The sequence below is a fragment of the Carcharhinus amblyrhynchos genome, chromosome 2 (genome assembly GCF_965287045.1).
Source record: "Carcharhinus amblyrhynchos chromosome 2, sCarAmb.v2.hapA, whole genome shotgun sequence".
NCBI lineage: Eukaryota > Metazoa > Chordata > Chondrichthyes > Carcharhiniformes > Carcharhinidae > Carcharhinus > Carcharhinus amblyrhynchos.
In genome coordinates, this window is record NC_137325.1 from 108,977,242 (window position 1) to 108,994,227 (window position 16,986).

At 41.9% G+C, this 16,986-nt stretch overlaps 1 protein-coding gene across 1 annotated transcript in view; it reads left to right on the plus strand.

Moving 5' to 3' along the window:
• The first annotated feature begins 236 nt into the window (after nt 1–236).
• The window catches only part of LOC145361432 (zinc transporter ZIP12-like), a 57,126-nt gene continuing 40,376 nt past the window's right edge, over nt 237–16,986 (plus strand). The window contains exons 1-5 of the mRNA XM_080217227.1: nt 237–321; nt 1,601–1,914; nt 10,664–10,951; nt 12,120–12,327; nt 13,220–13,410. Coding sequence (XP_080073353.1) covers nt 1,654–1,914; nt 10,664–10,951; nt 12,120–12,327; nt 13,220–13,410 — 948 coding nt within the window. The 5' untranslated portion in view covers nt 237–321; nt 1,601–1,653. The remainder of the gene's footprint in view (nt 322–1,600; nt 1,915–10,663; nt 10,952–12,119; nt 12,328–13,219; nt 13,411–16,986) is intronic.

Consider the following 16,986-nt stretch of genomic DNA (forward strand, 5'->3'; position numbering starts at 1 on the left):
GTAAGATGCATGTTTATGCCCTGCATACAGTTTTCTAAAAGTGATCTGCAAAGGTACTGATGAGAAAAGGACTGTCCATGAGAACCCCCATCCTTAACCACTTCTCCCTCCCTCAAGCCCTCCCCCCCTCCCGCACACACACATATACTGAAGTACTCTCAATGCAGAAATAAATCCAACATGTCTCCATGACAACCAGAACACTGAGTAGTGGCTGCTAATCTCTCAACTGTTATCCAATTCTCACTAATAAGAACGAAGGCTAAGGAGGACATTAAAGCTCTTAGATTGGAAGAAGAAATCCGTACGTTCAGTGGAAAGGTAAAAAAGATCTTATGATTTATTATCAATTGACTGATGGATTAGTAACAACGTTAACAGTAGTGTATTTAGGTCACAGCTTCAAGGGGCACCAGATCATTGCCTCACAAAGCCGTTTGTCTTTGTCTCTTTCTTTCCTTTCAGTCTTTTCTTCCCATATATACATTTGACCCTCTTTCACTCTACACTCATTGTTTGCCTACAGTTCCGTTTACTCATGCTTTCTTTCCTTAATGTGGGTTTATTAAGTTTCTCTGCTGCTTGTGTGTCTTCCTTACGTTTTTGCAGCCCCCCCCCCCACACACGCTAGATAGATGTTGATGCGCTACACTCGAAATAACAAAAAACACGTACAAAAATGGATGAAATAAACTTGAGTGGTACCTCACCGCCCTATAAGAGGAACTTTGCATTATACACGGGAACTGGAAGTTGATTCCCGGCTTCCAATTTGGAACAGCCCTCACTGACTTTACAGAAATGGTGCATTACTGTCCAGTGCCAGTTACAACTGGAATGGTGAGGTAGGCAAGCAAAGGGAAGGAATAAAAAATGATATTGCAACCCAAAAACCAAGAACAGAACATCAGCAAAAACGTTGAGAAAAAAAGATTCCTTTGCATTGTCTCCGCTCAGATGCCTGACCCAAAATTGTACATAGGGTCATGCATCCGTAAATACATTTGAACAGTTATCAACTTCATGGAATTGTTTGCCCTTGAGAAGAAAGGAAACACAGCAGCAATAAAAAAAACTTTGCAAAGTTGGAGGTTGTTGACAATCTGAACGATTAGTGAATGTTTTTAACCCGAGTTATACACGGAGATTGGAATTCGATTAGATCCAATTTGATTACTTAGCATAACAGTGAAAACCAGTATGTGATAACAAAAACAGGAAAACACCTAGAAAGTAAATATTAGACCAATAGCTTCATAAAAATGATTTACCATAATAAGGTTTAATGAATAAAAATATCACCACCATCTTTTAATGATTTCGATATTTGCAAAAGATCATTTTTATGCCAGAAAATGAGACACCAGATCTGAATAAAGATCTCACATTAGGAGAGAACATCCTTCAAACACTCATCGATCCAAAAAAAATGGGTATCAAGTGAAGCATGTCCTATTGGACAATAAATGGTTTAAACAATGCAAACTTGTTAAACTTCAGTGGATAGAACAGGTGAACAGTAGCTTGGCCATTCAGGTTATTACCTTTCATTTTTCCTCTTCCTTAGCAACCATAAAGTGAAGATTTTTGCTTTTTCTAGATTTGAGAACTGCATGAGGAGAAGAATACACCAGAAAGAGACAAAGGAAGGATATGCTGCCTTGGAAATTACCGTTTGGTGTTTGGATGATCTATACCAGTGTAGTGAACATTTACATCATTGAAGGATGGGCCGGGGAGCACGAACAGACTGATGGCCATGCCCATGAGCCCCTGAGAGAATTGCTGCATAATTTGTCTCCTGATGACCAAGTTGCGTTTTCCAACCATCAGACAAGGTTTCTGATTCAAAAACTGTGGGATCGAGTACATTGCTCAGAAAGAATAGCTAGTACGAAAGAGCAATGTGATAAGGTAGGTTCATATCTTAATCTTTAGCAATGTTCAGGAGAATTATTAGCCACTGTGTAATTTGGCAGGCAAGTCAATAATTTTAGAAGAAAGAACCACATTGGAAAATGCCTCAGCTTGGTGGAATGGCAGCCCTTCTGCTGCTGAGATTGTGGGCTGGAATTGTTAAGCCTGAAAGGCAGCATCGTGTCCGAAGTCAATGACATGATATGGGAGAGCTGCTGAGTCCTGTTCACCTCCGCAGGCAGCTCTGACATTTTGAAAATGTGAATGTTAGCTCTTTACTGACCAGGGAGGGAGTACAAAGCAGCATTGGGGAAAGGTAGAGAGGGTGCTAGCTATTCATTGGGATATTGAGGGTACTCCTGCTACTCCAACTCCTCAAAAAAAATCACTCCTTTCATTGCTTAAAAGAGACTCACCTGTTTTTACCGTATTTGCGCCACCATCCAGATTAGAACAGACCCTGGCTCCCAGTTTCCAAAATAGGTGAAAACAGATGCAGTGAGTTTCACATTCTACCCTTGTGGGTCCAAACCATGTTCCAAGATTTGAACAGATCACCTACACTGTCACTGCAGTGCAGTATTGAGTAAACCCTACATTAACAAGGTGCCAATGCCTGTTCAGATAGATTTAAACAATCCCAGGGTACATTTTTGAAGAACAGCAGATGGTTCTCCTGATCCTCTGACCAACATTCTTCTCTTAACCAGTGCCACCAAAGCTGAATGATCAGTCGCTCACCTCACGTGCATTAAACACTTGTTTAAAAAATAATTCACTGACTGTGGAACACATTGGGGCATCCATCCACAAGATGTGAAAAGCACTATATACCCAAAATACTTATTTTTAAAGTTGAGAAAACAAAGCTTCATTTAATACAAGTTTCCACTTTGTAACCGGCATCCATAGTTCAAATCCATTTCAAAATGATATTAAACACATTCTATACATAGAATTAACAGTATGTTTCTGTGAAGATTCATACCTGTAGTTAGTTACTAACTTGAAACTGTAAGCAGCTGCAATTTCTTCACCAGTTTGTTTATTATAGAAATAAACAGAAGTCAACTTGTGAGCAAAGCAATTCTGGCACTTCTGTTCTAAAATGACTTAATAGCAATGATCCTAATAAAATAAATGTGCTTCTTAAGGGTTGTTGAGGGCTCATTAAATATTACTCAGACTAAAGTATTCCAGAAATGCCTTGGCTAATAAAGCAAACTCGGCTACATACTCACTTACACCTGTGAACCAGTGATGCAAAATAAGATCAAGATGTCAGCATTTCCCCACAGCACTGGCAGGAGTGAAGGCTGCAGCAGAGTTTCCAGCCACACACAATGAGCTCATTAGTAACCAGCAGCAGCACGTGAATCACTACAGCCAGTGAAACCTATGTGGGAGGGTCTGTTTGCACAATATTTCTACTTCACTTTAGCTTGCATTTCAGTACAATCAAAGTATATCACGATACTGACAACGTAACTGTTCGCTGTTCTATCTGTTTTAGTCTTGCCTTGCCAAGGCCTCAGGTCAGTTTATTGTAGCTTAGAACAGATGAAACTTATTTCCAGCACAGATAAAGAATAACAGCCTACAGTGTTTATTTCAAGTATCATAACTTTATTTACTCACTAAGTTGTTATCATTTTGAGGGCACATGATGTTCCCATTTATGTAGTGTCCAGTGTATGTGAGACTTTAGTCTATGTGGTGTTCCAGTATTATTCGGGCTTCAGTCTGTGTAAGATTCTAGTGTTTATAGTGTTAGATGTAGTGTTTCATTCTGCCATGTTTCTGTTGCTGGGATTCCAGCATAGTGGATATTAGTCCATGCAATGTTCCATTGCACATCCTTCCAGTACACCTGATGTTCCAGTGTAAGTGATGTTTCTCTATGGGGGGTTCTAGTAAATGTGGAGTTTCCATCCAACATGTATATTTCTGTTATGTGTGGTGTTTCAGTGTACCTGTTGTTTGTGATAGTCCAGAGCTTGAACTGTCATGTTTCCTGTCAGATGGATAACTGCCTGCCAGCAGCTGAAAGTTGCAAACACATGACTAGCACTCACAGTGCCAGGGACCCGGGCTTGGGTCACTCTGTGCGGAGTTTGCATATTCTGCCTCTTTCTGTGAGTTTCCTCTGGTGCTCCGGTTTTCTCCCACAGTCCAAAGGATGTGCTGGTTAGGTGCATTGGCCGTGCTAAATTCTCCCTCAGTGTGCTCGAAAGGGCACCAGAGTGTGGCGACTAGGGGATTTTCACAGTAACTCAACTGCGGTGTTAATGTAAGCCTACTTATGACACTAATGAATAAAATTTTTCACATCCGTACTACGGGTGGCTATTCAGCGCCCAATTCAAATATCATTGAGGATATCCAGATCCCAGTGAGCCTCGCAGAATCTCCAATCGGTTGTGTACAGTCTTCATGGAAGAATAAATGGAAGAATGCTCTTATTAAATATAGTTATTAAATGGATAATTTAATTGATTATCAAGTTGCAAATAATCCTTACTGATCTGTTCACTCACATTCATGTTAAAGCTTTGCAAATCTGAGACAATGCAAGGATGGCTGCAATCACCGTTCTAAATTGTTTCATTAAATTATGCAAGAATGGGGCTGTTAACCCAAAGTCCACTTAAAAACCATGCAGTGACCCAAACCAGTACTAAACTATCCTGACCTGGCCCGACTCTTTGTATAGCACTTAATTCTTTCCCTCCTCCCGTCTCAGGTTTCATTGGGAAAGATGTTGCGGATTGGAGAACCCGTCATCTTCGTCATTTCCCCCAATTAAATCGTCAGGTGCTTCGGTCCGCCTTGTTGTCTAACAAGGGGCATACATGCGATGGGTTGTACGAGGGCTGTTCTTGGATGTTTCGAGAGTAGCCTAGTACTTCATGTCGTTAGTGTACTCTTAAACTGGACCAGATGCCGGGCAACACAACAGCTTAGTGACTATCACTGTTTGCTGTGCAGATACATGGATTTGGGCCAGTGTCTGTGGGAGTTTGCGCATTCTCCCCGTGCTTGCATGGGTTTCCTCCGGGTGCTCCGGTTTCCTCCCACACCCCAAAGATGTGCTCTTAGGCTGATTGGTGTAACAGATTGTCCCTAAATTAGTCTTCCCTCAATGTGGAATGCCATAAGCATAGACGAGGGTCATGGGTGGAGAGGGGACTCGTAATGTTAAAATGGCGGCGCCGGCTCGTTGGGCCGAAGGGCCTTTTTCCTGTGCTGTGTTGTTCTTTGTTAAGTACAAGGCAAGAAGGCTCGAAGATGATTGAGGCCATTAGTGGCTGCTTAAGGGCCTCTGGGTAGAGGGCCATGCCGTTTGAGCAACTCAGAGTGTAAGCTGTGGTAGGTATGCCTGCAGCCTTGTTGTCTGGGGGGTGGGAGAATTCCCTCTGACTTGGGTGGCTCGTGTTCAATGGAAAGATTGGCTGGTGACAAGTGCTGCACACGTGGGAAGATTCCAGCTTACCTGTAAACTGAATCTGTTCCCAAGCTGGAGCCAGCTTTGTCCCAGTGATCCAACCTGGGCTGCCTTTTCTCCAAATCTCTAGTGACATACCTACAACCTGGGCCTGCTGCAGTACCAGCAGTCATGATGTCAAACTTCTTACTGTACCAGCAGTGGCCAGCACTCTCACTGGCTCTCTCTGCCCTGGCAACTGCCAGCCTCTGATTGGCTAACAGCTCTCAACTGCAGCACATCCACCCTGAAGAGCCTGTCATTAAACAGATGAGTGTCTGATTCAGGATGGGGGGCCCCAAATCGCCACAGCAATTTGTCATTAATTCCCAATCAATTGTTTCCACCATTGCTACAATTAAATTCCATTATTCATTTTTTTTAAATTATAATCCTACAATAGTATATTGTTATTAGTGGATACCATAGAACCCTACAGTGCAGAAAGAGGTCATTTTGCCCATCGAGTCTGCACCAACCACAATCCTACCCAGGTCCTATCCCACATCCCTACATATTTACCTGCTAAATCCACTAACCTATGCATCTCAGAACATTAAGGGGCAATTTTAGCATGGCCAATCAACCTAACCCACACATCTTTGGACTGTGGGAGGAAACTGGAGCATCTGGAGGAAACCCACGCAGACACGAGGAGAATGTGCAAACTCGACACAGACAGTGACCCAAGCCGGGAATTGAACCCAAGTCCCTGGAGCTGTGAAGCAGCAGTGCTAACCACTGTGCTACCATGCCGCCTTAATACAATATAGTAATAAGCAAATTTTGTCAATTAGAGTTTATAATAATACAATTAACATTTTATTTTGATTTGCTAAAGTAAAGATTATATAAAACAATGCCATTCAAATAAGTTGCTTTACTTTCAGAGTAATACACACATTGCAGAATTTTAACTTCCAGAAGTGCCTATAGGTAGGGAGAACAAAGAACAAAGAACAATACAGCACAGGAAACAAGCCCTTCGGCCCTCCAAGCCTGTGCCACTCATTGGTCCAACTAGACCATTCTTCTGTATCCCTCCATTCCCAGTCTGCTCATGTGACTATCCAGATAAGTCTTAAACGATCCCAGAGTGTCCGCCTCCGCCACCCTGCTTGGCAGTGCATTCCAGGCCCCCATCACCCTTTGTGTAAAATACGTCCCTCTGATATCTGAGTTAAACTGGAGGAGGTTGGCAGTGAGTGGGAAAGCTACAAGTTTGTGAGGCAGTTTTTGCTATACTTTTTTTTACTCAATCGTGATATTAGTGTCTCCATTCTAGTATTCCTGATCAATTGGAGCAGAAAGGGGGAGGAGATTCTTCAAATATCCCCATGGTGGGAAGCCTAGCATATTAGTGCAAAAGATAAGGCTGAAGCTTTTGCATTACCTTCAGCCAAAATTGCAAACAAATCATTCATCTTGGCCTCCTCCAGCGGTCCCCTGCATTACAGATGTCAATCTTTAACCAATTTGATTCACTCCACATGATATTAAGAAATGGCGGAAGGCACTGGATACTGCATCCTGACAATATTCCACTCACTGTATTGAAGACTTGTTCTCCAAATTGTCCAGTGCAGCTATAACACTGGCATCTACCCAGCAATGTGGAAAATTGCCCAGGAATGTCCTCCGTCACAAAAAGCAGGACAAATCCAACTTGGCCAGTTGCTGCCCTATTAGCCTAATCTTGACCATCAACAAAGTAATGGAAGGCGTTATTGACAGTGCAGTAAAGCAGTATGTTCAGCTCAACACCCTGCTCATTGATGCTCAGTTTGGATTCAGCTGCTGACCTCATTACAGCTTTGGTTCAAATGTGGACAGAAGAGCTGAACTCCAGAGGTGAGAGTGACTGTTCTTGACATCAAGGCAGCATTTGACCAACTGTTTCATTAAGGAGGCCTGGAAAAAATTGGAGTCAATGGGAATCAGGGGAAAACCCTCCACTGGTGGGAGTCATACCTGGCACGAGGAAGAAGGTGTTGGATGTCAATCATCTCAGTTCCATGACATCACTGCAGGGTTTCCTCAGGATAATGCCCTAGGCCAAACAATCTTCAGCTGTTTCATCAATGACCTCCCTATAGTCATAAAATCAGAACTGGAATTGGGGTATTGCTCAAATATTCAGCACCATCAAGGACTCATCAGGTACTAAAGCAGTCCATGTCTAATCAGCCAATGACATTAAAGGAAATTCATTGGGTCAACTAATTGGGGGTTGTTAATTGTCTCAGTAAGTAAACAATCCCTGTAAACCAATGGGTGAAACATGGTCAGACACATGCTGAAACCAAGTGACAGATGTCCCCTCTACTGGGGCTACATTCGCGGCCAGGTGTCCCTGGAGAGGGAGCATGCGGTGTCCACGAGCGCAGTTGGCGCCTTCTGTACCTGCTGGGCACCGCAGGGGCTGGGGTGTGTTATAAACCCTGACAGTCGCATTTTGATTTGATGTGTCTTAAGTTTCCATTGTACTTTTGTTTCTGTTTGGGCTGTTCCCCTTCCTTTTGGGGAGATGCCCCTTTTACTTTGACCTAATTTAATTTGAGTTTGTCTATTTGGTTTGACCTTAAAAGAGGCCAAGTGACAGATGCCACCCAAAAAAACTTCTGTGTATTTTTCATCAAATCCATCCCCCAGACGCTTGTCACATTGTGAACAGACAAATCTGATTGGAACTGATTTTTACACAAGCGCTTCCAAACTCCACTCTTAAAGAACATGCTTGGAAACTTTTCCCACGCAAGGCTTTCTTCGGATGCTTTCATCAATCTTCAACCTAGCAGAGTTATGGTTGCAAAATGATACTTTAACCAGTTTCTTGGCTATATTACCTAAATTTAAGTCCAGCAACACAGCTTCTCTTGTGGGATCTTCTACATTCTGGCTTAAAAAGTTCTCCTGGATGCACCTTAAGAATTCTGCTCTCTCTACACATTTCACACTACGCCTATCCCAATTACTGTTGGGGAAGTTGAAATCCCCCACTACCACTACAATATTACTTGTACATTTCCCTGAAATTTGCCTATATAACCGTTCTTCCATTTCTCTCAAACTGTTAGGAGGCCTATTGAACGCTCCCAGCAATGTGTCATTTCCATTTTAGTTTTTAAGTTCTACACATATTGAAGACACTTCTAAAGTGTCATCCCTTCTTACAGAGTCATGGAGTCCTAGAGGCTTACAGCATGGAAACAGGCCCTTCAGGCCAACTTGTCCATGAGGCCTTTTTTTTAACTACTAAGCTAGTCCCAGTTGCCTGCATTTGGCCCTTATCCCTCTATACCCATTTTACCCATGTAACTGTCTAAATGCCTTTTTAAAGACAAAATTGTATCCGCCTCTACTAATACTTCTGGCAGCTTGTTCCAGACACTCACCATCCTCTGTGGAAATATTGCCCCTATATACCCTTTTGTATCTCTCCCCTCTCACCTCAAACCTATGCACTCTAGTTTTAGACTCCCCTACTTTTGGGAAAAGATATTGACTACCTAGTTGATCTTGGCCCCTCATTATTTTATAGACCTCTATAAGATCATTCCTAAGTCTCCTATGCTTCAGGGAAAAAAGTCCGATCTATCCAGCCTCTCCTTATAACTCAAATCATCAAATCTCAGTAGCATCCCAGTAAATCTTTTCTGCACTCTTTCTAGTTTAGTAATATCCTTTCTATAATAGGGTGACCAGAATTGTATACAGTATTCCAAGTGTGGCCTTACCAATGTCTTGCACAACTTCAACGAGACATCCCAACCCCTATATTCAACGTTCTGATCAATGAAACCATGCACGCCTAATGCCTTCTTCACTACTCTGTCCACCTGTTACTCTATTCTAATTGATGCCCTGTGACACCCCTTTCTCTTTTACTTTCTTCCCTGTCTTGCCTGAAGGCCCAATATGCTGGAATATTGAGTTGCCAATCTTGCCACTCTCAATCATGTCCCAGTGACAGCAATGACGTCACACCCCCATGTTTTAATTTGTGCCCTCAATGCTCCTGCTTTGTTCATCGGACACTTTGCATTAAAATAAATACCATCCAATCTTGCCAAACTCCCTTGTGTCTTAACTGGCCTATAACTTCTATGCCTTCCTGAATCACTTGCTGTCTCTTCTAATTTTGAGTGTGCATGTCCCCCTGAACCTTTCCTTCGGATCCTATGCCACTGCCGTGTTAGTTTAAACCCTCCCCAACAGCTCTAGCAAACCTCCCTGCAAGGAAACCAGTCCCATTTTGGTTCAGGTGCCTTTTACAGGTTCCACCATCCCCCAAAGCAGCCCCAATGCAGCTAGGAATCAAAAACCCTCCCTCCTGTGCCATCTCTCCAGCCAAACATTAATGTGGACAAATCTTCTACTTCTTTGATTTGATTTGATTTATTATTATCACATTTGTTAGTATACAGTGAAAAGTATTGTTTCTTACACACTATACATTCATTCATAGAGAAGGAAACAAGGGAGCGCAGAATGTAGAGTTACAGTCATACCTAGGGTGTCGAAAAAGATCAACTTAATGCAAGGTAGGTCCATTCAAAAGTCTGATGGCAGCAGGGTAGAAGCTGTTCTTGAGTTGGTTGGTACATGACCTCAGACTTTTGTATCTTCATCCTGATGGAAGAAGGCGGAAGAGAGAATGTCTGGGGTGTGTGGGGTTCTTAATTATGCTGGCTGCTTTGCTGAGGCAGCGGGAAGTGTGGACAGAGTCAATGGATGGGAGACTGGTTTGCATGATGGATTGGGCTACATTCACGACCTTTTGTAGTTTGTTGTGGTCTTGGGCAAAGCAGGAACCATATCAAGCTGTGATACAATCAGAAAGAAAGCTTTCTATGGTGCATTTGTACAAGTTGGTGAGAGTCGTAGCTGACATGCCAAATTTCTATACCCACTAGCACATGGCACCAGAAGCAATCCAGAGATTATTACCTCATGAAATTTGTTTTTTAATCTACTTCCTAACTCTCTCAATTCTGTTTGCAGGATCCCATCCCTTTCTCTACTTACATTGTTGGTACCAAAAGGTACCATGATCTCTGTGCCCTAGCCCTTCAGAGTATTTTGCTGAAAAAATTCAAAGCTAACCTACAGTTTCATTAGTTTTGAATATGTTTTGAATTCATAAAAGTTCCTTTGGGCCCAGTTGCATTATGTCTACCGATGAACACCAATGTATAATTACACTGAATTAATGGCACTAAGATGTGGAATTATTCAAATTCAATTGTGTTTTGATTACAGTGCCTTTTGCCAAATGATACCTTCTCAATTGTGAAGGAGGAGAATGAGGAGCACCCACTACATGAGGATGCCTTTCATAAGCTTTCTATTCTTTTTCTTTATTATATCATTAATATGAAAGATATCTGCACTTCAGATATTCGCCCAAATGTTGAAGACTACAGATTCTATCTCAGTAAGATTTTAAGTTTAAAACCACGTCAAGATTCAAGTCATCTCTCCCATGATGAAGTCAACAATCTTTTGGAAATCATTCAAGAGCATTACACAGTTTCTTCCTGGAGTCAGGTGAGGAAAGTTTTTTTTTAGCAAAGCAACATGAACAGTGAATATGCTGTCATGATTTTTGCTCTTATGTTGAGGTAAATTAGTGTAGGTAAATGCAACATATTAACATGAATTATTAACATATGAATTAGGAGCAAGAACAGGCCACTTGGCCCCTCTCTGCCATTCAATAAGATTATGGCTGATCTGCTTATGACCTTAACTCCACATTTCCAATCACCTCTGATAACCCTTCCCCCCCACCCGCTTGCTTATCAAGAACCTATCTAGCTCTGTCTTAAAAATATTCAAAGTCTCTGCTTCCACTGCCTTTTGAGGAAGAGTGTTCCAAAGACTCACAAACCTCTTAGAGAAATAAATCCTCCTCCTCTCTGTCTTAAATGGACGACCCCTTATTTTTAAACAATGACTCCTAGTTCTAGATTCTCCCACAAGAGGAAACATCCTTTCCATATTCACCCTGTCATAAACCCCTCAGGATCTTGTATGTTTCAATCAAGTCACCTTTTACTCTTCTAAATGTCAATGGATACAAGTCTAGCCTGTCCAATTTTTCCTCATAAGGAACTCCACTCATTTTGAATACATGGAGAGTGAAATTCATCTTTGGGAGTAGGGCAAAGCAGTCAATAGTGAATTGGTGGTAGTATCTTTTCTATTGAAGTTAATATTGGGTAAACAAATTTCCAATCTGTCGTCTCCTATTGTGTGCTACAGCTGTGGACCAATTTCACCCCACCTAAGACATTAAGTTTTCCTAGGTTCAGGTGTAACATGACTAAAATGTATCTCAGAAAAGAAATCCTCAATGCAATAACATGACATTTTTTCATCTCACACGATACTTCTCAGAGATTTCCAATTTGGTGTCAAATTAGATCCGTTTTCTTACTATGGACCACCAGGAAATGGATTGAGAAACCAGATAATAATGCACAGTCAAAAGAGATTTTCATTTTCTGTTCAATTCTGATTTGAACCCCCTTCTCAGAGGAAAAGCAATCCTCTGTATCAGCACAGAACTGTGAAAAGACGTCCTATTTCATTATTCAAAAATATACATTTATGGAATTATTGTACCAATAAAATGTGTCTTTTTAAAGTTGCAACACATTTATGAGTATTTTCAACTCAGAAGGCATAACGGAAACTTTGTTTTATTTTCTAGTGTATTGATGCAGACTGGCTGGAAGAGAAAGCTGGCATCATGAGTCCACTTGGAGCTGATGAAAATACTGCCCCTCGTCTGGCTGGTGCAATCATTACTTCCATTCTGCAAGGATTATGTATTAGAAGCTTAGCTTTACCCAACCCACACTTTTTCACTGAATTTATTTTCAGATCACTAAACAGTACAAATAATATAAGTACTGCAGGTATGTTAATTGATTGAAACAACACTGGTGATAATCCTTCCTAAATTAAAGGAATATTATTGTCATGTAAATGTAAAAATAAACTTACAACATTGGAAATTGTCAGAATTTATCACAATTTTAATAATTATGAAAATAAAGGGATTAAGTATTTAATTATTGTCAGTTTATTAGATGCGTTCTCTGAATTTTACTAGCCATATTTTGTGGTGAAAATAGCTTTCATGGTCATTCCTCTTGCTCACAATTCAGCACAATTATAAGCTCATAGAATCCCTACAGTGCAGAAGGAGGCCATTCAGCCCATCGAGTCTGCACCGACAACAATTCCACCCAGGCCCTATCTGCATAATCCCACTTATTTACCCTGCAAACCCCCCTGACACTAAGGAGCAATTTAGCAAGGCCAATTAAACTAACCCGCACATCTTTGGAATGTGGAAGGAAACCAGAGCACCGGGAGGAAATCCACGCAAATTCCACATGGGCAATCACCCAAGGTTAGAATTGAACCAATGTGGCTGGTGCTGTGAGGCAGCAGTGCTAACCACTGTGCCACCGTGCCACCCACAATTAAATTCAATTTTACGAATTGCGCTGTTGGGATTCTGAACTCTCAAATGTAGATTAATGGTCCTATACCATGACAGTTAAAGCACTGTACCTAATGCATAACTTACAGTTGCCCTTGAATAACTACAAATTAAAGGACCAAATCCTAGGCCCCATTTTTGCCATCTTGCACCTGCCAACAATGGGTTGGTAATGCCATCAAGATGGATCCAGCAGCCCTAATAAGACATTCAATGCTGATAGGCAGTGGGCAACTTGTACATGGTTTGTGGTTGTCTAAATGGCTTATTGGCATTATTTGTTCTCCTCTTTCATTCAGATCTGAACCATCTCCTTAATCAGTTGGGTTTGGGGAGATACTTTGAATCGCATTCACATGATCATGAAGATGATCGAAGTGCAGAGAAACAGTTCAAAGGCTCTGGCCATCTACGCTTTGCAATAAAGCATAGCCAAGATCATCATGAGTGTGATCATGTACATGATGATGATGGATTCACATGGACAAAGGTAAAATAAATTGCCCTGATTTCCCTTTGGAGGAGTGATATCACTCTAAATTATAATTTCCCCAGTTTTTCTGTCATTACACAAGATCTATGAATCTACTAAAATTTGTATTTTCAGTTAACTAAAATTTCCAACAATATTTGATCTTTCCATTCACTTAAGAATCCTGAACACTTGAATAATAGCTCCTCTGAGCCATCACTGCTCGAGGTTAAACTGACTCAACAACCTTTTACTCATAGTTCAAATGCAGTGAGCTACATATCACTTTGGTTGCCTCCCTGTGTTGAATTTAATGCCTGAATATCCTTGCTTTAGCACGGTGATAAGAATTGTAAATATTCTAAAGTTGGGAAAGGTGTTTTAGAAACATAAACCGGAATTCTCAGATCCTGCATATCCCAACACCACTATCAGTGAGAATGGAGAATTTTGCACTCAGCCAAATCACTATTCACTGCAGCGGGGCTGGAAAATCCCAGCCACGGATGAGGTTGAAAGGAAGATGCTCTTCCTTTCCGTACAGACTTCCTCCTGGGAGTAATGCTGTCTCACTTATTGCACAATCCATTTATTTTTCTTTACTGCCACCATATATCTATTCAAAAATGCACCAGAACCCTCCCCAGTGTCCTGTGAAATCCATGTCCATAGTACACAGGAGTGGAAATTGTGGAGTGGTTCAGAGAGTGAATGACGACCTATGCAGTAGCCAGCAGATTTAATAGCATTGGTAGGGGAGGGCAGGTGAGCAGCACTGAAAGGAGAAGATGAGACTATGAAGTAGAATGGATGATAGTGAAAAAGAAAGAAGCAATGTGATGGCAGTGAATGAGAGAGTGAATGAATTGCAGTGGAAAAGGGCTTAAATAATGTGCATAACATGAAAATGAAAAACAATGAATGGCAAGAAAATCAATGATGTGGTGATGCCGGCATTGGACTGGGGTAGACACATTAAGAAGTCTCACAATACCAGGTTAAAATCCAACAGGTTTATTTGGTAGTAAACACCACTAGCTTTCGGGGCTGTGTCCCCCCACTCGCCTGACGAAGGGGCAGAGCCCCAAAATCTAGTGGCATTTGCTACCAAATAAACCTGTTGTACTTTAACCTGGTGTTGTGAGACTTCTTACTGGGATAATCCATGACCATGAAAGCGTATGGAATTGAATGGAGTGGTATCTCTGTAATCTATGTTCAGAGGAGTAAAGCTCATGGAGGGTCATAGTGTAGTGGTTAAATTGCTGAACTAGTAATAAGCGAGAGGCCCAGATTACTGTTTTTGGAATGGGATTCAAACAGCAAATTCAGTTAATAAAACTGGAATTAAAAACTAATCTCAGTAATGGTGATCAAGAAACTAGCCTTGATTGTTGTAAAAACTCATCTGATTCACTAATGTCCTTTAGGGAAGGAAATCTGGTATCCTGGTCTGGCGTATGTGTGACTTCAGACATAGAGGAATGAGTCTTAACTCTCTCTGAAATGGCCTAGCAAGCCACTCAGTTCAAAGGCAATTCAAAGAATCATAGAATTCCTACATTCAGAAGGAGGCCATTCAATCCATCGAGTCTGTACCAACCACAATCTTACCCAGGTCCTATTCCCGTAATCCCACACATTTACCCTGCTAATCCCCCTGACACTAGGGTCAATTTAGCATGTCCAATCCACCTAATCCGCACTTCTTTGGACTGTGGGAGGAAACCGGAGCACTCGGAGAAAACCCACGCAGACACAGTGAGAAATTTAATTCAGGGTGGCCAATAAATGCTGGCCCATTAATGAATAAGAATCATTTTTTGGTGAAATGACGAGCTAGTTGATGTACTGAAAACCTTAAATATTACGTTTATTTTTCTGTTCTTGAAGACTAAAATTATGCTACTCATGAAATATGAAAATGCTCACATTGAGTTGCTTCAAAGTAGAAATTCACTTTTTTTAAAACATCTTTAGTGTTTGGATTTCCTCTTCAGACTTTCATACTCTTATCCTGTGTTTTCATGTAGAAGTGAAGGAATGTTCTGTATGCCAACCACTTGAGTTACAAAGCCTAACTTATTTTCGGATGCAGGCATCTCTTGAATTGCCAGCTTTGAGAAGCTTTTGGCCAGCTTTCACCAGTTTTCTGGGTTGGCCTTGTTGTTCAGATGCTTTGAACATCATTGAAATCTGTGTCCCTGCTTAACATGCATCAACAAAATTGAGTTCTGCACTTCAGTGGTGCGGTAGACCATGGTGTGAATCCATTTCCCACTGCTCAAGTCATTTTGATTGGGGACTCCAAACATATTGCAGCACAAGGGCAAAACAATATTGGTGATACTAAATTTTTCACTGAATTAAAGTTTAGGAAGTTTCACAACACCAGGTTAAAGTCCAACAGGTTTATCTGGTAGCACAAGTCACAAACTTTTGGAGCGCTGCCCCTTCATCAGGTGAATGGTAGTTCTATTCACAAACAGGGCATATAAAGACACAAATTCAATTTACAAAATAATGACTGGAATGCGAGTCTTTACAGGTAATCAAGGCATAAAGGTACAGACACTGTGAGTGGAGAGAGCGGTAAGCACAGGCAAGTGTGAGGTGGTCCACTTTGGTAGGAAGAATGGTAGGAAGGACTATTACTTACGTGGCGAAAAACTGCAGCAGGCGACGGTGCAGAGGGACCTCGGGGTCCTTGTGCATGAGTCGCAAAAACCCAGCTTGCAGGTGCAGCAGGTGGTCAGGAAGGCGAATGGGATGCTGGCCTTCATAGCGAGGGGGATTGAATATAAAAGTAGGGAGGTCTTGCTGCAGCTGTATAGGGCATTGGTGAGGCCGCAGCTGGAGTACTGTGTGCAGTTTTGGGTGCCGCACCTGCGCAAGGATATTTTGGCCCTGGAGGGAGTGCAGAGGAGGTTTACTAGGCTGATACCGGAGTTGAGGGGATTGAGCTATGAGGAGAGGCTGAATAAACTGGGCTTGTACTTGTTAGAGTTTAGAAGAATGAGGGGAGATCTCATTGAGACGTATAAGATGATGAATGGGATGGATAGGATAGAGGTGGAGAGACTCTTCCCGCTCAAAAAAGACAGTAGGACTAGGGGGCACAGCCTCAAGATAAAGGGGAGGCGGTTTAGAACGGAGTTGAGGAGGAACTTCTTCACTCAAAGGGTGGTGAATCTCTGGAATTCTCTGCCCGTTGAAGTGGTGGAGGCTGCCTCGCTAAATATTTTTAAGAAGCGGGTTGATGGGTTCTTGATAAGAGAGGGGATTAAGGGTTATGGGGAGAGGGCGGGAAAGTGGAACTGAGCCACGACAGATCAGCCATGATCTTATTGAATGGCGGGGCAGGCTCGAAGGGCTAGATGGCCTACTCCTGCTCCTATTTCTTATGTTCTTATGTTCTTAAAGACATGTGTATTCCAGGCAAGAGTGACTTCAGCAGTCACCGGCATTTGGCTTCTGATCTTTGGGTAAGCATTCTCCAATGTGGCCTTCACCACACAAAATAACGCAGAGTCGCTGAGCAGAGACTGATAGCGAAATTCCACACACGTGAGGACAGCCTCAACTGGGGTCTTG